The 25799-nt window shown below is 25.4% G+C and overlaps 1 protein-coding gene across 1 annotated transcript; it reads right to left on the minus strand.

The window, feature by feature from the left end:
- Positions 1–4903: 4903 nt before the first annotated feature.
- LOC111621382 (calcitonin gene-related peptide type 1 receptor-like) lies at positions 4904–22989 on the minus strand. The gene is made up of 15 exons (XM_023363493.1): positions 22912–22989; positions 22220–22287; positions 21978–22105; positions 19731–19924; positions 18106–18231; positions 17945–18036; positions 17783–17874; positions 17556–17700; positions 17320–17470; positions 17028–17088; positions 12045–12111; positions 11875–11963; positions 7132–7273; positions 7018–7059; positions 4904–5733 (listed from the first exon to the last, which is right to left on the minus strand). Exons 2-15 carry the CDS (start codon positions 22268–22270, stop codon positions 5581–5583), a joined length of 1533 nt encoding a protein of 510 aa, XP_023219261.1. The 5' UTR covers positions 22271–22287; positions 22912–22989; the 3' UTR covers positions 4904–5580.
- Between the last annotated feature and the right edge of the window lie 2810 nt (positions 22990–25799).

Raw genomic sequence — 25799 nt, forward strand, 5'->3', positions numbered from 1 at the left:
AATATTTATGATAAATTATATCTAAGATGTTAATAATAATCAGATTCCTTGATCAAATCATTAATATTGAATGCATTAAAGTTGAGTTTTATCGTTTAGATCATCAATATTGATTAATATTGCTGTCTTTGTATTTCTAATCAGTCATTGCGTACAATGGCTGATTTCTAACTTAAAAAATACTCAGCATAAAGTAATCATGTTAAACAAATTTCATTGATATTGCTTCATCTTTATTATTGATTTTTGTATACAGTCAATTAAAACATATTGATGCTATATTTTTTTAGATATTTACATTTTATATTATTCATCACCGAACATTTCAATCACATAACAGTATTTTTTAAAACAGTTTTTAGAATATTTAAATGAGATAATTATCTAATATTTTAACTTTCAACCGATAATTAATTAATTGCGCGACAGCTAATTTTCTAATTAATTAATTAAATTTAAATTATATCGCTTCGTAATAAATGAAAATAATTACTAGACTTATGTAATCAGAGGAGAATTTAATAATTCTTTAGTGCGAAATTAAAATTTAAATTGAATATTCGAAAATGGATTATTTTATTTTATAAAAGTTAAAATTATATTAACAGTATTTGATAATTTCCTTTTTATATTTCTTTGATCTTTATAGGGTTATTTGACTTTATTTATGTGTTATGAAGATGCTATACTATTTTTAATATAATAATATATAAATTGTAGAGTCGAAGAACGAAGATAAATTGAAAAATTAGAAAAAATCTGTGAAATAATTACAGTTGTTATTTTAAGAACTGATATTTATCTTTTGTTTTAGCCATCAAAAAATTTTTTTTTCTTAAATTTACTCTGTAGAAATATTATGTTGTGAATAAAGTCTAAAATTTATTTTGTTTACAGTTTAAGAAGTACAGATAAAATTCCAAGTGCTCTTAGAAGATGAACAAATTTTGGATCTCATCCAAATCTTCTTTCGCAAATCGTTTTATGGCTGGAACATTTTTAAACTTCATCATAATGATCTTTAATGTAATTTCACATGTAGGCGACATGTTAACAGTTTGAGAGGGATTGTTTTAACAACAATTCGCTGAATAGATGACTCAGTATGACTACAAGTTAACTTAAATTATACGTAATGTATAATTTAAGAATGATGTTTTGCAGGTATGAATTAAAAGGAATGTTGCAATAATAAAGGAGAACAAATTCGTTTTTTGTATACATTAATAAAAAAGCATTTTATTTTTACAATCTTTTGTATAACTTAACTGAAATAATGATATGTACTGTACAGTACCTTTTATACGAAGTAATTGTTAAAAGTAAAATCAAAAGAGAAATAAATAATAAAGCATAATGGTTTCAACGATATCACAAGAAAAATATGGTAATTAATGTTATAGAATATTAATAAATAAAAATTAAAACAAATTAATTTCGGAAGTAAATTAAAGAATATTAAAACAGTCAATAAAAAAATTTTAAATAAAGTGGGTTAAAGTTATTGACAAAGGATTTGTTTCAGTTTAAAATATTACTTATCTTTATGGAATCTCGACAATTCACCATACGTTATCTCGTTGTAGCAGTTTTCCATATGACAATTAATTGAAAATATCTAATATCGTATGACAAGTTTTCTATACGGATCTATTCGGTTTCACAATTTTTCGCAATCAATTTACCGGATGTCAATTAGAAATAAATTATAACTTATTCGATGTTCACAAATTTGTCAGTTTATTGGAAAATTATGTAAGAAAACATACAAAATAAAAGTGAATGCTCTTGTATTTGAAATTTTGAAGTTTATATCTTAAGTTGTATTGTTTCTTGAATATTTAAGAAATGAATCATATCAAAGTGCAATAAAATTTCAAAATTTTATTACAATATTAAGATATCGTTTACAAAAAAATTCAAATATATTTATGACTTAGTTTATTATTTCTTGTAATTCTTTTAAGAAAAATTATCTTAGAACATAATTTCGATCATTAAAATTTTTTTATAATGTAGAAGGTTAGGACTCCATTAAAATGCACTTTTCTGTAATTATAATAATTCTTAAAACTTTGCAATAACGCAAACCTCCAGAGAAACACGGAGAAAATGATTAAATTCATTTGGAACAGTATGGATTAGCATAGACATAAAAAGTCTATTTTAATTCATGCAAATTTTTGCATTCTTTCAGATTTATTTTGTAGAAAAGCAGGTTTTGAATATTGCAGATTTATACTAAAAGATAAATATGCCACATTTCTTCATCCATTGACAGTATATTTCTATCAAATATCAATCTAATAGTTGCAACGTTTTATTATGACTTAGAATGTTCTCTTTTCATAAATTTTAAATAAACTCATAAAATTTTAAACATTTTATTTGGAAAATTATAATGTTAAAAGTATACGAGATAAATAAACTGAATAAAATAAGCTAAGATAGTTTGTATGATAAATTAAACAAATTATATCAGCTTAAAATGAAACCTTATTCGTTTATTACTCTTTAAGTAACTGAGGCAATTATCAGTTTGTTTCGTCATAACGATGTGCATCTCATTTTATATATTATTTTAATGCAAAATCTACATCTATAAATATGATAAATATGATTTTTTGGGAGTCTCTTTTCGGCCACGTGGCCACTAAGAGGGATTGGATCGACGTATTCGATGGCCAAAACGGTTAATGCTGGTGCATTAACCATTTTGGCCATCCTGTCATTAAGTAAATTACATTGTTCTTAATTATTTAAAATTTATTTTGAAAACTTATAAGGAGAAGCAATGTTATCTAATCTTAGATTCGTTTCATTGTAGCTCGTATTCATTAGTAACAGAAGAATCGTGATCACGTGTAAAATGTTAAGTGATGATAATATATTATTTTTATATACTCGATTACATTTTATTGAGATAATAAAGATAATAAAATTAATTTTAGAGTTGTTTAAATAATTGTACTTGAAAGATGAAAATTATATATGAAAATTTTAAATTACAGTTGTAAGTATACATTAGGTTACACTTAAATTTAAATATATAAAACACTGTAATTTATTTAAAATTTACGAATTTAATTGTTTATGAAAATTGTATTCTCCAACTGAAGAGCGGTCAAAAGACCCGAAATTTACTGCACATTTTAGAGTTTAATTAAAAAAATAAGTTCTAATCTCGTCACATTTTGATTATGGTGCCTTAAGTCCTCATTAATAGCCAAATTGGTAGCAATATTTATAGAAGAAAAGAAAATAATTTTAGAGTTTTGCAGATTTTTAACGTATTTAGTGTTTAATCTAATTTAAGAAATTTTATAAAAAGTATCGCGTATTAAACCTGAGACTTTTTAAACTTTGAAATAATAAATTGTATTATCTCACTCGAGTTTTCACTTTTCATATTTTTAGCGATGAAAAGATTAAAGATTTTGTAAATGTGAATCAAATATTCAGTAAATACTAATGATTCAATGATTAATAATGTCTCCTCCGAAAAGAATATAATTAAACTCGTATAATTATCTTAAAGTTTGATAATTAATTAATACCAAAATATGAATATAAAGCTTATCAATAAAAAAAAATATATTTTTTGGTGATTTTTGTTTAAGAATTAATATTTAAGCTCATGTGATTACATTTCACTTTTACAAAACTAAAATTAATTAAAATGTAGTGTTTGTTGTAATTATTTTAATTGATTAATTCCTAAAATAATTAATAATCTTTTAAAAAATAATAATTATAGAAGCTTAATTCAAAGTTATATAAAATTTTGTTTATTCTTTAAAATTTTAATTAGAAATGAAGCAACGTGAAACAAAAACTTAAAAATATATTTCTTTAATTAATAATTTATAAATGCAAATATTTACTTTATAGTAAATTTTTATGATAATATTTTTAGTTCAAACTGAAACTATTTCCAAAAAAGAAACAAGAAAAATACTTTAGTAGTCAATTAAAACAGATAATTAATTAAATTTTAAATACATTATTTTTGTTCGTTTAATTATCATGTATGTACAGTATATTATTATTAATTCTTGATAATTTAATGTACTAGTATGAAGTTATTTAAATATTTTTTATTTATGAATTTTACGAAAAAAATCAATTCTAAATTACTTAATATTTAATTAACAAAATATTATTTTAACAATGAGTAATTTATATGAAGTCGAAACTACATACGTCTCGCACTGTATCGATTTTTCTTCGACGTTACAATACAACATCTAACGACGTCTTAATTATAAAATTACTTAATTCATCTCTTTCATGAAACGGTCGAATCACTGAACCGATTCTGTTAATAGTAATCAAAAGTACATTTTAATTATTAATGATTTTTTTAAACTCATTAAATGGAAGTAATTTCAACCAAAATGAGACAGATTGGCACGTTTTTGTGCCATTTAATTTCATCCAATCAGTTTCTCTTAAGTAAATGCCATGATCTATCAAAATCGATTAGGAGTGAACTTTTATGAAGTTTTCTTTCATCTTTTCTTCTTTAAATGGATTTTACGAGCAAATTGACAATAATTTAATATCCAGTAATTTTTATATAATAGTCAGAACAGAATTTAATGAGAGTATTTTCTGTATGACATATAAAGAAATTTCAGATATTTAATACATTTGCATTTTGATCAGTCTTAATTCAGATTTAGATACTTATATAATTTAATTTTGTCATAATTACTGTAGTTTATTTATAACTAGATAGTGATTAAGTGAAAATAAAGACTAATTAAATGATAAATAAATTTTTTTTATTAGAATAAATTAATTAGTTTGTATTGCCTATTTTTTTTCTTTAGAATTTACATCATTAAAGCAGATTAAAAGAAAACTGATAATGTAATCACTATAAAAATGTAACATAATTTTGTTTATTTAAAGTTCTTTATTTTATTTTAGTAGAAAATAAACTTTTTATAGCTTTGATGTTAGTGTATGTCGCGATATTATCCAACAAACAATCTTAGAGCCAACTATTAAGTGTTTTAAGATAATTTAGCTTTTAGGCAATAAACCAGATATTTGATGATCCTCTTTATAAAAGAACATAAACATACAAAGAACGTTCTTTTTATACTTACGGAAAGAAAGAAATACTGTCAAACCTATAAACAAACACTGACGAGAACATAAAAAATGATCGCTGTTTGAAGATTATTTTGTACACATTTTTGTTAAAAATAGTTTATGAAAGAATGGCCGCTGTTTGGAGGTTGACTAAATATTCTTATCAGTGGCGGCTCATCCATAAGGGCTGCAGGTTGCAGCCTCTCCAGTATAAAATAAAACTGTGTTATTATCGCCATTCTTAAATTTTTATTAATTAATTTATCATAAGTAAATTTATATATATGTATACATATTTACTTTTATTAATGATGTACTTTTTAATCCCTATTGAATTTTTTTTTACTTTTATTGCTACAGTCCCACCACAACAGATTCTTACGAGCCGCCACTGTTTCTCATTGATATATGTATCAGCAATTGAGATATATAAACGAATAAATGTGATACGCGTTTGTATATATATAAAAATGACATTTACACTGTTGAATTGTGGTCACTAGAAATAGATATTGTCGAAGATCTTGTTACAGTAGATAGAGATACAGCAGTCCTATCATTGGTTCTCCTATTATTACCAATTTTTTTCAATTTTTGCCGTTCTAAACTTCTTTTTAATAAACCTATAATCTGAAAAAGCATTTTTACTGAATATATAATAAAAGATTTTGATGTTTTAAACATATTTTGGTCGGATTAAAAAAATATTTTGAAACATTAAACTTAAAAATAGCATTATAATTCAGTCATTTCAAAGTTTAAAAAAAAATGTATTTTTTACNTTTTTGAATAGAAATTTATTTTAAATTGACGAAAACTTACTGAAGACGACGTGGATCGAAAGAAGAGGAAACGTCGAACCTGTTTTTTAAAACGTTTATTTAAGGGAGTAAGTAATTTTAATTGCAAATTATCGACGTTTTAAAGTACGTATATAGGTGTAGCGTGTAAATAAAAGAAATCTGTAAACCTTTTACAAATTAGGGTGAAAATGTACAGACCTTAAAAAATAAACATAAATAAGAGCACAATGAAAACATCATGGAGATGACCTTATCGCACAGGCTCTTTTCCGTTTAAAATATGCAAGATTTTGCTTTAAAAGTTCTTCTAAAAACTTGCAAAAATTGTATGACAATAGAAATAAAAGTCTTATAGGAAATACATTTAAAATATGTACAGTTTGAAGACAGAACGGATACAAAAATCCTGTAGGAAAAGGTTGACTCCACTAATGTTTTTGAAAGATATATTAAGAGGATTCCATTTTTTTTAAATGTATATTTTCGTTGTCGTTATTATATATACAATATTTTAAGTACATTTTTTCTTAGATTTTTATTTTTGTCGCTACAAATTAATAAAAATTTTAAAATTAAATATAAATATTTTTATATCATGTTAAAACACAAACCAATGATTTTTTAAAAAATTAATATGAATTGGTATCTTTCTTTCAAGAATTATTCCAAGGGTTAGCTATATAAAGTTTATTTTTATATATCGTAAATATTTTGACACCCTACACTACTTGTTTGTCATAAATCTTCCATTTTTAGTTCAAAAACGAAGTATGTAACTAATTATGGAAACGAACTAGGTGAATCACATGATTTCAAATTATAAATAGTTTGTTTTGGTTAAAATATATTTGAAATATTTTAAATGTATTAAAGTATTAATTTTATTATTATTATTGTTATACATTTTTTCGTAGTTATAAATTCTATTTCATTATATGAATTAGCATGGATAATAATAAAGTACTAAAGTACGTATTGCTTTTTATTTTTAAATATATTTTTAAGAATATCTTTTAAAATATCTATTAAAAAACTAACTAGTAATGTTTTATTTAATTAATAACACTTTATAAAATTTAGAACGAACTCTTAAAAAATAATAAATACTTACTTCGCTGTTGCCGTAACAAAATATTATAGAAATCACAGCAGCCTTAATAAGACGTATTCAATTAATTAAAATGTGAATATTTGATTATCCATGAAAACAAAAGTGGATAAATACCTGTAATCCGTCCATTGCGTACTCTACGTAGTTGTAAGCTTCTTGATGTTGACAGGAACCCGATGAATTTGGTCTGTAGATGGTCAAAAATGAGTGTAGACCGAAGAGCGGAATTAGAACTAAAGTTGCACGAACCGCTTTTCTGAAATATTTTTACATTATAAATATTTATTAATGAAAATTCCTTACTCTAGTAAAAAAATAATCATATTTATCACGATGTATTTAAATTTTAAATCAATTACTTTTTAATTTATTTCCTTTCTCTTCTACACAAGAGAAAAAATAAAATGCACGAAGAGCTGAAGATGTGTAAGAATAAAACTAAATAAATATTTCAAATGAGGAATTTTAATTAAGGAAAAAAATAAATACACATTTGCTGACTAATAAGTTCAATGTAATAATTTTGTAAATTTTTTAATACACAATGAATTAAAAATCGCTTATAGAATTAGATTAATTATAATTCATTTAAGAAATATTTTACTCAAAGTTTTTGTCTTGATAGATTAGCATGACTAATGTAAAATGTACGGTACTTACTCTTATTTTTTTCGAATAAAAAGTCATTTCAAATTTTAATAAGCATTTACAACTTATCGTAATCTACTTTTTATTGATATAATATGTTTAATAATATTATTTTTAATTTTAAAATTTTTTATTAGCCTAAATAATATCAGCGTTTTATCAGCTTTATGAAAATATAATAATTTTCTTCATCCTTAATATAATACAATCGAAATATTACATTTTCAAAAAAATACATAAAAACTCCTTTTAAAAAATAATTCTGTAAATCTATTTTTATAACACATTCATTAAAGACAGATATAACTTGTTTTCAAATAGTTCATAAGTGTCTAAGGAATTATATATTTGAGTCTGTTAACTTAGAATTCTATAAATGTTTTAGTAGGACAAGTATCCATAGTTGGCTTACTCCAATATTCTGAAATGCCTTATATTCTTAAGGCCTGACTTCCTGGCCTGGTTCAAATTTGAACTCAGATTCCTTAGAGTGGCTGATTAAAATGGTAAAAGTGTCTGTTAGTCCATCCGGCCGGTTACACGCGTTATGTCCGATTGATATTATCAGACTAATCTGTACTTTTACGTATAATATAAAAAATGCATCTGAGCAATTAATTATTGAATTACAATCGTAAAACTAGGAATAAAAACGAACGTTGGACATTATCAACAGAAAAGAGATCGCTACATAAACTTGGCTATTTTAATGCATTTTTACAATGAAAATTATATATAAATAGATATTACAAAATTATAATCTTTGTATTACAGAGGATTTGAGATTCATTCAGGTTGTTTTAGTTATAAAGTTTTAAATATTCTACAAAGCTTGCATAATTTATTACTTTATCAAAGTAATCAAAAACAAACTCATTTGTGCGTATCACACTACTGTAATATTTCATAAATAAAGCATCCGATGACAAAATAATGGAATTTTCTTTTATCTGGCATCATAACAGACACAACAATTATTAATATTCACATTAAGAATATTATATATAAAACAAATCATTTGTAATGAAAAATGCTATATATACAGTATTATTTTTAAAATAAATTTTAAATATTTGATTTAAAAAGTTCATTTTATTTCTATTTATTTTGAAGTTCGTTTCGATTACATTTCGATACAAAAGATATGAACCAAACTTCTAAAAAATTTTGTTTCACGAATTATATTATAGTATTTATTTTTTAAAATGTGATTTTCTAAGGATAATTTTAAGTAAAATGAGTTTTGAAAAAATGCATCATTTTTAGTAATAATTTATTACTTCATTTTCTCTCTGTCTTTTTATTTTCCTATAACATTTTAGTATCAAAATATCTTGACAAATCTAAAACAAAATAATTTATTAAATGTTTCATCGTAATTAGATGATATAAAGTTAAATTCCTGTAGTTGTTTATTAATAAAATTAACGAAAATATAAATTATATTTAGCTATTCATTTCACAATAATTTCAGTAGAATAATTTATTTTTTTACCAATAACTATATATAATTATCCATTATTAAAAGACTTAAGCTAAACGCACTATAGGTATGCTGATTCTTACAATTTAGAGAGAAGATTGGTGACTTATCCAAAATATTATAAAATAGCTATTATTTACATTAAATTTTTTTCTAAAATTTCTTAAAAATATGAAGAAATAAATTTACTTTCAAATTCAACAGTTCATTTGTTAATTTTCTTACCTGTATTGAGTTGGCTCATTAGGATTGCTCTGATGTCTCAGCTTCGTAAGCAACACTCGATTAATATCACATAAAAATATTAAATTACCCTGTAAAAAGTTAATTATAAATCTTGAATTCATAAATACGAGTAATTAAACATATTAAGTATTTTTTTAAAAAGTATTTACAAGCAAAGCGATTATCATTGGAACATTAGTAATCCACTCAAAAATATTTGTTGGAAGGGACCAGCATCTATACACAAAAAATGAATAATACAATATTATTTAATTATATAAAAAATAGCTAATATTTGTTAAAATTAAACAAAATTATAATATTATTTCTTTACAAACGTTATTAAAATTTCAATGTAATATTAAATGATTTAACATAAAGTTTTAAAAATATTCTATGTGTCGTGCACAAGATCTTTATAAATATTTATTAATGAAAATTCCTTACTCTAGTAAAAAAATAATCATATTTATCACGATGTATTTAAATTTTAAATCAATTACTTTTTAATTTATTTCCTTTCTCTTCTACACAAGAGAAAAAATAAAATGCACGAAGAGCTGAAGATGTGTAAGAATAAAACTAAATAAATATTTCAAATGAGGAATTTTAATTAAGGAAAAAAATAAATACACATTTGCTGACTAATAAGTTCAATGTAATAATTTTGTAAATTTTTTAATACACAATGAATTAAAAATCGCTTATAGAATTAGATTAATTATAATTCATTTAAGAAATATTTTACTCAAAGTTTTTGTCTTGATAGATTAGCATGACTAATGAAAAATGTACGGTACTTACTCTTATTTTTTTCGAATAAAAAGTCATTTCAAATTTTAATAAGCATTTACAACTTATCGTAATCTACTTTTTATTGATATAATATGTTTAATAATATTATTTTTAATTTTAAAATTTTTTATTAGCCTAAATAATATCAGCGTTTTATCAGCTTTATGAAAATATAATAATTTTCTTCATCCTTAATATAATACAATCGAAATATTACATTTTCAAAAAAATACATAAAAACTCCTTTTAAAAAATAATTCTGTAAATCTATTTTTATAACACATTCATTAAAGACAGATATAACTTGTTTTCAAATAGTTCATAAGTGTCTAAGGAATTATATATTTGAGTCTGTTAACTTAGAATTCTATAAATGTTTTAGTAGGACAAGTATCCATAGTTGGCTTACTCCAATATTCTGAAACTGCCTTATATTCTTAAGGCCTGACTTCCTGGCCTGGTTCAAATTTGAACTCAGATTCCTTAGAGTGGCTGATTAAAATGGTAAAAGTGTCTGTTAGTCCATCCGGCCGGTTACACGCGTTATGTCCGATTGATATTATCAGACTAATCTGTACTTTTACGTATAATATAAAAAATGCATCTGAGCAATTAATTATTGAATTACAATCGTAAAACTAGGAATAAAAACGAACGTTGGACATTATCAACAGAAAAGAGATCGCTACATAAACTTGGCTATTTTAATGCTTTTTTACAATGAAAATTATATATAAATAGATATTACAAAATTATAATCTTTGTATTACAGAGGATTTGAGATTCATTCAGGTTGTTTTAGTTATAAAGTTTTAAATATTCTACAAAGCTTGCATAATTTATTACTTTATCAAAGTAATCAAAAACAAACTCATTTGTGCGTATCACACTACTGTAATATTTCATAAATAAAGCATCCGATGACAAAATAATGGAATTTTCTTTTATCTGGCATCATAACAGACACAACAATTATTAATATTCACATTAAGAATATTATATATAAAACAAATCATTTGTAATGAAAAATGCTATATATACAGTATTATTTTTAAAATAAATTTTAAATATTTGATTTAAAAAGTTCATTTTATTTCTATTTATTTTGAAGTTCGTTTCGATTACATTTCGATACAAAAGATATGAACCAAACTTCTAAAAAATTTTGTTTCACGAATTATATTATAGTATTTATTTTTTAAAATGTGATTTTCTAAGGATAATTTTAAGTAAAATGAGTTTTGAAAAAATGCATCATTTTTAGTAATAATTTATTACTTCATTTTCTCTCTGTCTTTTTATTTTCCTATAACATTTTAGTATCAAAATATCTTGACAAATCTAAAACAAAATAATTTATTAAATGTTTCATCGTAATTAGATGATATAAAGTTAAATTCCTGTAGTTGTTTATTAATAAAATTAACGAAAATATAAATTATATTTAGCTATTCATTTCACAATAATTTCAGTAGAATAATTTATTTTTTTACCAATAACTATATATAATTATCCATTATTAAAAGACTTAAGCTAAACGCACTATAGGTATGCTGATTCTTACAATTTAGAGAGAAGATTGGTGACTTATCCAAAATATTATAAAATAGCTATTATTTACATTAAATTTTTTTCTAAAATTTCTTAAAAATATGAAGAAATAAATTTACTTTCAAATTCAACAGTTCATTTGTTAATTTTCTTACCTGTATTGAGTTGGCTCATTAGGATTGCTCTGATGTCTCAGCTTCGTAAGCAACACTCGATTAATATCACATAAAAATATTAAATTACCCTGTAAAAAGTTAATTATAAATCTTGAATTCATAAATACGAGTAATTAAACATATTAAGTATTTTTTTAAAAAGTATTTACAAGCAAAGCGATTATCATTGGAACATTAGTAATCCACTCAAAAATATTTGTTGGAAGGGACCAGCATCTATACACAAAAAATGAATAATACAATATTATTTAATTATATAAAAAATAGCTAATATTTGTTAAAATTAAACAAAATTATAATATTATTTCTTTACAAACGTTATTAAAATTTCAATGTAATATTAAATGATTTACAAAAATAAAATAGTGTTTTACCAAGGTAAATATTTATACAGAATTTCAATATAAAATCACAGCCTTTGTGTGTTCTTATTTCACTTTTTAATTTCAAATTTTCTTACTTAAGATCTATTCTAAGTTATTGCTGTATTTTGGAATATTTTTAGTGTTTCCTAATCTGATTCTAATAAAGCATTTACAGAGTTATAACGAAATATAAACATCTACATTGATAAATAAGAAAAGATAACCTGCAATTAAAAATTTGTGAGAATCGAAAAAAACAAAGATAAATAACTTGATGATAATCTCATAAGAAGCCAGGATATGTCAATTTTCGCTTTTTTAGAGTTTTAAAAGGTGTCATAATGACATCTTATGACACCTTTCTGTCGATTTTTAATTACCTCTAGGAGATTTGCATCTTCGAATACGACGAAGAACGGCCTACTTTAGTCAGTGACCGCCTGTTCTTCAAACTTTTAAGATCTGTGCCTGTATGTTATTACCTCTCAGAAGTTCGTATGTGTGCCTTCGGATTTTCGTCGCCATTCTGCTTGTGTGCTACTTCTCTCCAACATCCGGAAGCTTCGCCTCGACGAGTACGGTTAGTCAATGTCAAAAACCGATTTCCGGTACTCCTCGACGTGGGATGTCTAGTTCAGATTCGTATGGTTCAGAAATCTCTAAATTCTCTCTCTCCGCGATGTTAACGTGCGTAACTGCGAAAACTATGTTTTACTTAGATGTATAACGTACTGCATGAACTTTTGTACCATCTAATAAATGTTTAAATGTAATTAATTGTATTGAGTGACTTTTTCCAACTGAATCTCATTTCTTACTCCTTCCTCTTGCCCTAGTCTCATATACGAAATCGTGTTAGTGCCATCCACAAAAACCAGGACTGGAGTCGGAGTCGGAGTCGAAGTCGTGGAGTTTTGATGTTTTAGCCGGAGTCGGAGTCGTCAAAAAATCCGCAAACTCCGACTCCGTTTTACTTTCCAATTTGTTATGTATATAAAACGGAAAAGTATTGGAATCGTGTGAAATTCCTTTTGCCAAGTCTTTTTTGCAAATCTACACGTTTGGAGACCTCCCGAACCTCTAAAAAAGTCAATAAAAGGGGAAAAATTAGCGCGCGCGTGTCGGCGTCTAATTTGTTTAATTTCTTTATTTTCTGTTCTGAAATATTAAACAATATCTCAGAATGGGTAAAGTTTAAGAAACGAAATGTGGCACTGTGGCTTGCGTATAAAGGGGCATTAATACTATTAAATTCTGGTTCTTAATTAAAAGTCGACAGAGTGAAGACATAAAAGGGGTCATGTGTCATATTTCTTAATGAATATTTTACACGTTATTAGCGTTCAAAATTAACGAAAATAAAAAAATAAAACTCATCTCTACCTCAAAGTAAGCTTTTTTTGTCATTTTATAATAGTACAGTAAAACCCGTTAAGATGTTCTCGCCTAAGACGTTAGAATGTGTATGGGGACACGATTTAGTAGTTCAACCACTTTGACGCTTAATAACTAACTCGTGTTAAGCCATCTGACTCTGATTCTGACCACTCTGACAACATAAGACATAAGATTTAAAGTAATTGGCCGAACTCGAGGGTATAGCCAAGGAAGGAATAGGATAGGGAGAAAGGGGTGAGTGAGGGAGGAGAAGAAAGAGAAGGGATGTGTGTAGGGGGTGGGGGAGGGGAAAAGAGGTAGAAAGGAAAGGAGGAATCCATGGGAGCCTGCCGGGAACAGATTAATGAACAGCTTAAAATGATATACAATTAACAAGGTAGATTATATACAATTTGATTGGACAGATGAGATAGGTGGCGCCTTATGAGGCTTACATGCAAGACAAAGTAGAGAACCTGTATCCTGAGAATGGAGCCAGGATTGGCACAGCGAAGAGTAGGTAGACCGTTTGTGATGATGATGTGGAGGGATTTCAGACGAGATCCGGTGAGTCTTGATTACTGGGCGTGGGTGATATTGGTGAGGTAATCTGACCGTTGATTGGAATATGGTAGTCCGCTAACCTCAGGTTGTTAATGTACTGCACAAAAGTCCGATAGGTGTCCCTGTCTTCAATGAGGGCATTGAGGGGACAGGGCCAATGGTGTCCCTTGTCAGTTACCTTGCGCAGTAGCAGTTGACGGTGTTGAGTAAATTTCGTGCAGGTAAAGATGAGGTGGAAAGAGTCGTCCTTTTCTTGAATGTTACAGTCACATAGTCCATTTCCTTTATTAAGGAACCTGTGTAAATAACTTTTGAAGTTACCATGCCCCGTTAGGATTTGAGTAAGAACGTGAGTCGTGCTCAGATGCTTCAGGTGAGGCCTCCTGATGACGTCTGGGATAAATTGAAAGGTGTTGCGTCCGGTGGGGCTGTTTTCCCAGTCAGATTGCCACCAAGCCATGATGACAGAGTGAAGTTCATTGCACAAGAAGGAGACTGGAATTGCTGTGTACGAGTAGTTAGAAGCTACAATGTGGGCATTTTTAGCAAGCTTATCAACATTTTCGTTTCCACTGGTACCAGAGTGCCCCTTGACCCAGTGGAAGCTTATGTGAGCCTTTCCTTCCAATGCCTTTATGGTGTTCAGACAGTTCTGGATGATTGGAAGTTTATAATTTTCATTTTTGATTTGGTGCAGTGCCGTACGGCTGTCACTAATAATGTAGATTTTATTACCTTTATAGTATTGGATGTTATTATGGATATGATTGAGTGACTTCCAAATGGCAAGTGACTCTGCCTGATTTATTGTACAGTTTTCATTTAATTTGTAAGCAGCTTTCCAGAAAAAATTTTTGTGGGGGTCTTCAAGACAGGCTGCAGCTCCAACTGCCCCTGGAGCCTTTGAACCATCTGTATATATGCATAGGCCCTTTACAGATGGAAGGTGTTGTAGGTCAAAGTTGTTAGAGATAATGTTGGCCGGGTGTATTGCTGGTTGGGAGAGGTTTAGGTCCAGCCCAAGGTTGATAATCTTGTCCACTAAAGTATGTACAGATTTAGGGACTTTTAGATTGTCCAGCGTCTTATGGATGGCATCTGTGTGTTTATTGGTGAGGATAGACTTAATGATGAGGTTCTTTAGAAACTTGTAGGTAATGATTAGATTGATTGGGATTAAGCCTGCGATTACAAGGAGAGCATCAGTTGGGGCAGTGGCATATGATTTTGTTATGAAGATAACCGCAGTTCTTTGGGCCGAGAGGAGTTTTCTGCGGATGTGGACCTTGTTAGCGACATAACCCCAGACCTCACAGCCATAAGTGAGAATAGGTTCAATTGCACCCTTGTAAATAATTTTGCTATTGTGCGAGTCAATATCCCAGCAGTTCCTGGCAATTGAACGCAGCATTTGGCTGACGCTGTTAGCTTTATCATAGATGTATTTTATATGGTCTTTCCAGGACAGTTTGGAGTCCAGGATGACCCCTAAGTATTTGATATTGGTTGTATGCTGGATCCTATTCCCATTAATGTGAATAGTTGGCTTTTTTGTGAGTGGGTTCTTCTTTGGGAAAACTATGGACGAACATTTGTTATAATTAATTTTTAGGTAGTTATCCTTACTCCAGTTGTGCACTAACTTCAGGAAGTTGTTCGTATGACCTTGGAGGACTTCTTGATTTGGATGCGAAAGCAGGATGACTGTGTCATCTGCATATCCATAGATCAGAGGGTCCCCGTCATGGGGAGGGCCGTTCGTAAGATTGAAGATCCCATTGTATAGGATGTTCCACAGGAGAGGTCCTGATTTTGAGCCCTGTGGGCATCCCCTGGTGATATCATAGCGGTGTATGATTTTTCCATTCTCCATGGCAATGGCAGTTCGCTCAGAAAGATAACTTTTTAGCAATTGGAAAATGTTGTTGGGGCAGTGGGAGTTCGCCAGGCTAGCCAAAATGGCTGGCCACCATGCATGGTCGAACGCACCTTTAAAATCCACACTGACTAATATAGTGTGCTTCCCTGCTTTTTTGGCTGTTTGAATATATTTAATTACACCCTCTAAGGCATGATGTGTAGCTTTACCTCTCCTGAAACCATACTGATTGGGATGTAAAGAGTGGTTGATGTTTAGATGATATAGAATCCTTTCCGCCATTAAGGCATCCAGGACCTTACCGATAACAGAAAAGAGAGATGGGACGATAATCTGAGGCCTTAGTAGCCAAAGGTATTTAGTGATGATTTTAGTAATTATTCTTTCTGTTGAGTGTGGATTCGGTTGTTAATTAAATGTAAAATTTGTTTCAAAAAATACATAATTTATTATAAAAAATTATATGGAATTTTATGTTATTAAAGTTTTTCATATTGAGAAATGATGATACTATACTAAATTTATCCTAGTGAAATGTTTTTTGACGTATATGTCATCACAAAAAAAGTATTGTAAGCTAGACAGAATGTATTGCTCTGTAATTGCTTTCACATTCAAAATATTTTAATTAAATTATTCGATAGAATATTAGCCTACGTAGATTATAAAGATATTCAAATAGTAAATATATAATCTATCTATTATCTATAAATATATATAAATAAGTAAATTATATAAATTAAGAGAAATAAAGATATAAATTAAATATTTATGTCATTAACTATTGAAGTATAATCGAGTATTATTCAGTGTCTAAAAAATAGATAAATTTTATTATCGACAATCTTAAATATTCAATTTGATCTGCATTATCATCCTCTCTGTATTAATTACTATAAAAACGAAATTAATAAAGTAAAAACGTTCAATACAATAACAAGACTTACTGAGAATCGGCGAGAAAGAGCTTTAACAATGAATATATTGATATGATTATCAAAGGAATTCCTATCAAAAATAAAAATTTCAAAATTTTTTGAATATGAAATGATTAGATATCTTAATAAGATAGAAATATAATTTATAAATATACTTTACTATTAATTAATTTACAAAGAAATTAATAAAAAATTAATTTTTCTTTATATAAATTTACTTTAACAAATATTAATAAAGAAATTATTATTTAAAATATTTTATTAAAATCACAAAGTTACCATTTTTATTGGTCAAACTTACCCCATCCAATAAAATAAAATAGATAAAGATTTTTCTGTTCTGTAAATGCAGAGACTATCAATTTATGTAAATAAAATCCTTCACAGAACATCCACATATAATTTGTCAGACGAAAATATTTAGTTAAAATAAATAATAATTTACACCAAGCCTACAGAAAGTTAAGAAACTGTCATGGGTATAAATTTTTTATTTTTTCAAAAATGATTAAATTAGCTATAACTTTAATTACATACCGAATTTTTATTTAAATAATCCTTACTATTAGCCTTAGTCTGATCAAGTATGACAACAGCTTTAAAAATAATAACAGATAGAGCTGTCATTAAACATGATGAAAATAGATTTTTATGTATTGTAATTCTGTATACTTTTAAGCTTCTGAAAATAGAATTAAAAACGATAAAAATTAATCTTAATTAAAATTTTCTAAATCTATTTTATAATTTATAAACACACTTACCTGTAACTCGAAAAAATAATAATAGCAGGTATTAAAGCAAGTATAGATATTCCAAAACAAACCAGATGAAATATAATAGATTTAACGTAGACCTAATCAGATATAAAACATCATTTTAATAATTTCATTTTAAAACTTAAACTATCAAACATAAAAACTTACATCTCTAGCACCGCATCCACTATAATCAGTCCATTCGCTACCGTTCGCTTTATACCATTCACCATTAAGTAAACATTCTTTCATTGCATACTCTAAAATAATTTGCTATTATCATAAGTATATATAATTAATTTTTTTCTTCTATCACTTTCATTACTTACTTTGACATTTTGGTAATTGACTTTTAAAGTAAACGTGATTTTCACAAACTCCCGATGCTGTCGTTCCTGCTAAAGTATCTGGCCAACATTGCCAACCATCCCACGTTCTTGGACAGTACTTTTTATCTATATTAAAATAACATATAACTATATCAAAATAATGTTTCATGAAAATTGAATAGGACGTAAAGAAAGGTTTATGAACTTCATTTTAAAGTTTTACGAGCTTTAGTTTCCATTTTAATACAAAAGTAATAAAGTAATTAATGTTTCAAACGTATTTTTTGAGATGAATCGCATACGCAATTTGAGTTTCGTCAAATCAACATTTAAAAAATTAAATCAATTAAAATAGAAATGTAAAATTTCATTTAATCTTGGAGTAAAAAAAAATCTAATAAAAGCTAGCCTGGTTCTTACTCGACTTTCTTGGCAGTTGAACAGGATTGAGAAGATCATTAGAAAGTCCGAAAATTTTCAATTATATTAGAATATAAAACTTGAGTAATAATAAAAATGTTAAAGATAATTTTGTTGACTTATAATAAAAATCTCTATTTAAAACATATTCAATTTTAAAAAACTTTATGACACTAGCTCAAAGTTCAAATTGTGTGTTGCGTCATGTATTATGGATTGTTATTAAAAATAACTTTTATATTATTAATTATTATAAAAAGAAAAAAAAGGGCTTAGTTTGAAGATAGAGATGAGGTTTTAAAATATTGTAAATGCCAATAATGAGTAAAATTTTCATTTAAGTTCGACTCCACTCAAAATGATACATGAACGTCTCTATCTTTCCATCCTCCAAAATTTAACAGCATTAATACACCTTATATTCAAATTATCATGCAAAATTTTTTAAAACAAAATAGACACAAACACAAACACACTTACATACACATATGCCCACACATACACACGGAATTTTCCCCGTTTTTTGATGTTTTGAATTCTGGAGTCTTAAAAACGTCAAGATTTGCAAAAGACGTAAAGGTTCAAATTTGAAACAATCTATTATTATTATTATTAATTTTTTAAAAATACAATAAATTCCTTAAGAAATCTGTTTTTTAGTTATAATATTTAATCTCGTTGTACGTATAATCGCAATTATTTTACCATTAAGGATATTTGAAGTTCTTTTCCTTAATGAAAAATAAAAAATGTGATTTTTATTTTATGGAAAATAAAGAAAATAACAAGAAAGTAAACTAAATAATACGACGTTAACGAATTACATGTTTACATACCCTGATAAAATCTGATCTTTTTACGATATCTAATGAGGTCAATAATTACATAAAGTACAGAATTGACATAAGTGAAGTGGAAAATTTTTTTAATATCCTCTTTATAATTATTAATTAATTTCTAATTATACTTTAGAAGTAAACGTTTTATTTAATTTTTATCAATTCAAATTCTATTTGTTGTCATTGTTCAACATTTCGTTTTTGAAAAATTTAATTAAATATAGTAAAGACAATTTAAAATATTTGAAAAATAATTAAATCTTTTGAAATATTTATCAATGTTTATAAATTTTATTCTTCTCACACAAATTGAAAGCTTTAAAAATAAAATAATATTTATTGCTTGAAAAATAACTTGGAAATTACCTGTTTTTGGCAAAGGAGGATCACTCAGCATCTTATCACAACAGTCAATAGCAGCCTGGCAACAATCGGTCCATTTACTTGCATCACGATCATTGGCAAAATTCTGATACACGGATGATGATTTATTTTTTGGATCCAATACAAAGGTTTGATTTGTACGTAGATCACGTACCAAATTTTTTGAAGGAATATAGCTAATAAATAAATATAAAACAGATAAATCGAATCACAATCTGATTGTATAATTTACATATAGTTATAGTTAAACGAATGCAGAAATAATTAGTTATAATAATACATTTCATCTAGACTAAGATTTTAATATTAAAATTTAAGTAAAACATTTAAAAATTTTTCTTTTAACAGCATTTGAAATTTTAATGTATTATTCGCCTAGAAAGAAAATTGCAATTTCAAATTTTCTTTAATGCGTTTATTGAACTCCTTTATTTAAAAATTAAATAATGTAAAGAATTATTATATTTCTATCTCAAGTAAAATGTTAATTAAATATAACATTTTTATTTTGAAAAATTTATGAAATAAATTGGAAGGATCTAATGCATAGTTACTAGGCAAATACTGAAGTACAATCACTTTATTTAATTAAAGTAAGCAAGAGCTTTAAATTTTCTTTTACTCAACAGTGTTATTTGATTATATACAATTCTTCTACTTTTTATAAAGTCAAATAAATTATAAATTCATCATCAAATCATATTATGCTTAACAGATGTGAAATTTTCAAACAATTAACTTACATATTGATTTATAGGTTTTCAAGTAATCAAATTTATATTTTTTATATAACACCGAAATTAATTTAGTTGTTATTTACTTCTAAACCAAATAAATTTAATTTTAACTGTTTCAGCACTCTTTTTACTAAATATTAATAGAAAATGATTTTATTAGGAAAATAATACGTAGAAGAGGCGTATGTCGATNCCATAATATTTTATAAAACATAAATATAAATTTAGAAACGACAACCCACAAAGTCACAAAGACTGCAGATAACAGAAACACTCTAAAACAGGAATCCACAATATTACAAAATATCCCAAAAAATAAGAATATTTTTTATTAATTTTTGTTAATTTAATAAATTATTTAAATATATTTTATAAAAATTTCATCTATTGACTTGAAATGGCAAAGCTGTCGAGAGAAGAAACGTGTCTCAGCTTAACATTCTGATAGACCTTTACTGTTTACAAAAGAAATATTTTTTCGATATTTAAATAACAAAATCCACATTGATTATACTTAAAAATTGTGAAATTATAGGAAAAAAAACAAAAAAATTTGTAAAGATTGTGCTAATTTATCATTTTTAAAAGTTTTCTGAATTATTTTACATTCATCTAATTTGTATCCAGTGCTTTTTCCTCTCAACACTCTAAAAAAATAATCTATTTTATATTGTATAAAATCTTAATATATAAAATTTATATACATATAAATAGAAAAATAAAGCAGATTTTGAGAAATGTTACATTATTATAAAGTTAAATTTATTTACGTTCTCTCTCCTTTTGTATTTTGAATACTATAATAAATTTCCATGTATATTTAAATTATAAAGAAATTTATAATGTTTTTTGGTTCATAGTGCAACGAAACAAAAAAATAAATAAGCAAACAAAATATTTTAAAGTAAATGTATCATTCCATTATACGAAGAAGTCTTTAAAATCTCTAATTTTTTCAAGTGAGTATTATTTACAGATTAATTTATTATACGATATAATCATTTTAATTATTTGATTTTTATCATCAAAATAGCATGATTACGAAATTAATAATATTTTCTATAAATTTAATTAATTTTATTTGAAAAAATTTAGCTCATGGAACGTAAAGTAATTGTTTTGCATGAAGTAAATGTTTACAGTGAAATTTTTAATGTTTAGCAAGAGAATTAAAGATCTAGGGAATTTAAAAGACTTAGATATTTTATCTAAATATTATTTTTATGACAAAACCTAAAAACGTATTTATTAAATTAAAAATATTTAGTAAAGAAAAGAGACAAATTTACGTTTTTGAAAAAATTAAAATTAGATGTAGGTCTAATGTTATTTGTGTTAGAAAAGATAAATATTTGAGGCTATATAAAATCGTTTAACTTAACAACGTAATTATTTATTGAAGATAACCACAATTTATCAGGCATTATTAATTGGATTATAAAATTTTTCTATTACCAATAATTCTTCTGTAATTTATAAGTTTACACAATACCTTAATTTAATTTTTCCTTCTGGAAACATGTGTTCAGGAATGTAATAAAAACACAATAAACAGTGATAAACAGCAAAAATATCTTTGCTAAAATACCAATTTCGTCCACGACAGATTATATTTTGACCCTATATAGATAAAAATCATAAGATAATTAAATTAGTTTTAATAAAATAATAATTTTTTAACGTTTTTTTTAAATTGAATGAATAAATTTAAATTATTTAAAATATAATTCATACCTGTGAAACGATGAAAAGATGAAATAAAAAGAAGTACTTTAAATAAATCATTCCAATAGAGATAATTTCTGTTAATCAATAATAATCTGATAAATAGAAAAATCCAAACAAAGAAATTTATTGTTTTAAAATGATAAAACTAAGTTTATTTTCTAATTTAAGTAACTAAAAAAATTTTAAAGCTTTAATCAAATAATTATTAGTATAAATAATGCTTATATACACAATTTAAATACTTTAAAATTATACAATTAATATCAATATTTTACAGATAATGATACGAATTGCATATTTATTTTATTATCACATTTGTCTTGGTAAACAGAAAGAATATACGAAAGTATTAGGCATAAAAATTACATTAATTGAAGAGATGGCATTACCTTTAATTGATTCCAAAATAGAAACAAATATTAAAATGACACACCTGCATTGTCGATAAAGTTTACTCGTTTCTAGAACTACATTACTTTCAATATAAATAGATATTAATGATTGATTTCAAAACAAAATTACTTAGAATTATAAACAATGTAATCAATTTTGTTAAAGAAATCAATTGACATAACAACCTAATTGTCAAATTAAAAAATAATTGACTTATTAATGTAAAAATTTCATTTTTACACACGAAAATTTTATATAGTAGAAATATGTAATTAAATTTATAGTTAAAATAATGCTTTACTTACATTATTTTTATAGAATACATACATCCTATTCATTCCATAGCCATTAATAATCTGACGGTACTTCAACTGTTGAGAGTGAAACAGATAGTGTGTTCGGTATTGCAGTTATTTCAAATAGATATAGTATCTTGTCTGTTACGGTGTTATTATTGATGACGAAACAACAGCTATCTCTACTTGTTACTGATAAATTAATTTTTTAATTTAGATTTTAAATCTATTACTCTATTAAATAATAATAAAGCACAATAGAGATGAATAATACTTCAAAGGCAAATTATCTTAATAATTTATTAAATAAATAATTTTTGAAAATAATTTTATAATTCGCTCCCTATTTTTGGTTATTAATTTTGTTTTTCTATGCCAAAAAAATGAATTGCTAAATTCTTAAATTATCATAAATCAAATATAGAAACACCATTTTATCAAAAAATTTCTGTGAGAAAATGCGTTGCGAAGGAAGTAAAAATATAATAAAAATTCATTTATTATAATTTCGCAATTTACTGTCAAAAACTTCGTTTAATGCAATGTACAAGTGTTCATATAAACGTTTGAAATAAACATTTTAAAATAAAAAAATGCAATTTACGATGTAATAAATAGTGTAATACTAAATTCATATTCAGTAAAACTAATGTAAACAACCTAGATGAAATTATATTCAGTATTCTGGTACTACAATTAATAAATCACTTCTGAATTAGAATTTTACTATTATTATTTATACATTAAGTAATTAAAGTAAAATATAATACATTTTAAAGTACTTTAATGAACTTTTGATTCTTATTCAACAGTAAATGATATTATTCAAATTTTGATTTAGATTTGTTATATTATTCTACAATGCTGGTTATTCGTTGTTAGGGATGGAAATCCATTATTGTAAGACATTTCCAATTATATGTAAAATAAATAAATAAACAACAGATTATTGTATGTCTAGTATTAACTTAGTTTATATTAAGTGTATCTTAATATGCAAAAAATAAATTTAACTTTAAACTATAATTAATAATTAACAATAAGCTAGCAATATAATAATAATGCAATATAGTTATCATAAAAATGAATATTTTAAACAGAAACAAACTTTATAAAAAAAAGGAATTATAATTGATAGGTATGTAACGAAACAGACAAAGATCAAGTCATACAGTTATGTAATTATATTTAAAATGTTTTAAAATCTTTCCTGTAGGAGATTCGTCATTCACATCATAATAGGAATTTTCAGTCTTCCTTTTATTGTATCTGTAATATAAATTGTTATAAATTATTGTTTTTAAAATTCCTTTTATTCTTCTTTCTTATATTAATTAATTGCTTGCATAGATAGTTCATTGTTAGGCTATATGCGAGGTGCATATTAAAATGGATGTTGCTGAAATGTCATTAAAACAATATCGAATGATCATTTGATCATTTTTAATGACGCTTCTCAACAATTCCTGAACAAAAATCTTTTTGAAATAGATTTTGAATTAGATTTTAGATTATTTTGTTTTAAATTTAACAAAAATATACATTTTCATTTATCTATTTAACACAATTTTCAATATTTTTCATTTATATTCTGAGTTAATATTCCTATGTGAAAGGCAATTTTCTTTATTCGTGTGATAATAGCGTTATAAATACAATATATTTTATCTAAAAATTTGTAAAAGAGTTTTATCTAATTTTATCGAGTGTAAAATATAATTTAACCAAACGTATTTTAAAATGTAAAGAAAGGGATTTTAATTATAAAGTAGAAAAGAAATTTCTTTTTTAAAAAATCTTAATTATACTTTGCATTAAAAACTTTTTAAAAAATAATAATTTTATCGAAAATTTTGTGTATTAATCTCATAAATCATTACCTATTATGTTATTAAAAAATTGAATACATATCATTATTATTATAGCGAATAAGTTTGAATATTATAATGCAAAAAAGATTTAGTATTTACTATATATTATTAGTAAGCTTTCATAAAAATAGAATTTTTTGTGTACAAAAATTAACATAAAATATGTAGCAGTTTAAAATTTGTTCATTGTGCAAGAGGAATTAGATTTATGTTCAAAATTTGTTGAGCCAGAAAACTTGAAAAAACAACTAAATTATCTTTCTCTAACATCTACCTTTAAGAAAATATTCTTATGAAATAACTGGAAAAACCCAGAAAAGTGCTCTCAGTTTATTTGCCATTGGAGTGAAAAATAAAAAAAATATATCTCTATATATTCTTAATATAATTTTTTTATTAAAATTATAACAATCCTAAAGTCTTTCCTTTAGTAAAAAATGTCTAAGAGAAAGAAAAACTGTTGAAATATTAAGTATACTATTTTAAATTTTAATTCAGAAGTAATTTATTTTCAAGCAGAAAACAGAATAAAGTACTAATTCTTTTAACGATTTAAAAGATTGCTTAAAATGAAAAGTGACATTTCGTAATGCATTTCATTAAAGTATTAAACTTCTCATATAGGTCAAAAATATTGATTTATTTCTGACATGGATTAAGTGCTTCATACATAATATATATATATACGCGAATAGAAAATTAGATTCACTTTCATACATAAAATATGTATATCGGGATAGAAATAATATATTAATGCTAGACAAATCTTTATATAAAATAGAAAATTTTTGTAAAAGTTTAATTAGTTTTTTTCTCTCTCTCTTAAACAGAAAATTTTCTTCATTATAAATTATCATTATCTCTTTTCTAATATGCACTTAACAGAATATTCTTATAAGATATATTAAATACATTATCATCTGTAGTATATTTAATGTGATCTCAAATTTATCTAGAAGTAGCACTCGATTATATTGACTTTATTGTTAAAATGCAAAAAATCTAGAAACAGTTGGCTGTGACAAT

This window comes from Centruroides sculpturatus, unplaced genomic scaffold, assembly GCF_000671375.1.
Source record: "Centruroides sculpturatus isolate CEXI.00-Female unplaced genomic scaffold, Cexi_2.0 scaffold129, whole genome shotgun sequence".
Lineage (NCBI taxonomy): Eukaryota > Metazoa > Arthropoda > Arachnida > Scorpiones > Buthidae > Centruroides > Centruroides sculpturatus.

Excerpts from the sequence above, each read along its gene's own strand:
- LOC111621382 (XM_023363493.1), bottom strand. The coding sequence starts at position 22,270 with ATGATTTATTTAAAGTACTTCTTTTTATTTCATCTTTTCATCGTTTCA. Across the intron at positions 18,037-18,105 it reads TCAATTACCAAAATGTCAAA|AGTATGCAATGAAAGAATGT; the intron begins GTAAGTAATGAA and ends AAATTATTTTAG. Across the intron at positions 17,875-17,944 it reads GTGGATGCGGTGCTAGAGAT|GTCTACGTTAAATCTATTAT; the intron begins GTAAGTTTTTAT and ends ATATCTGATTAG.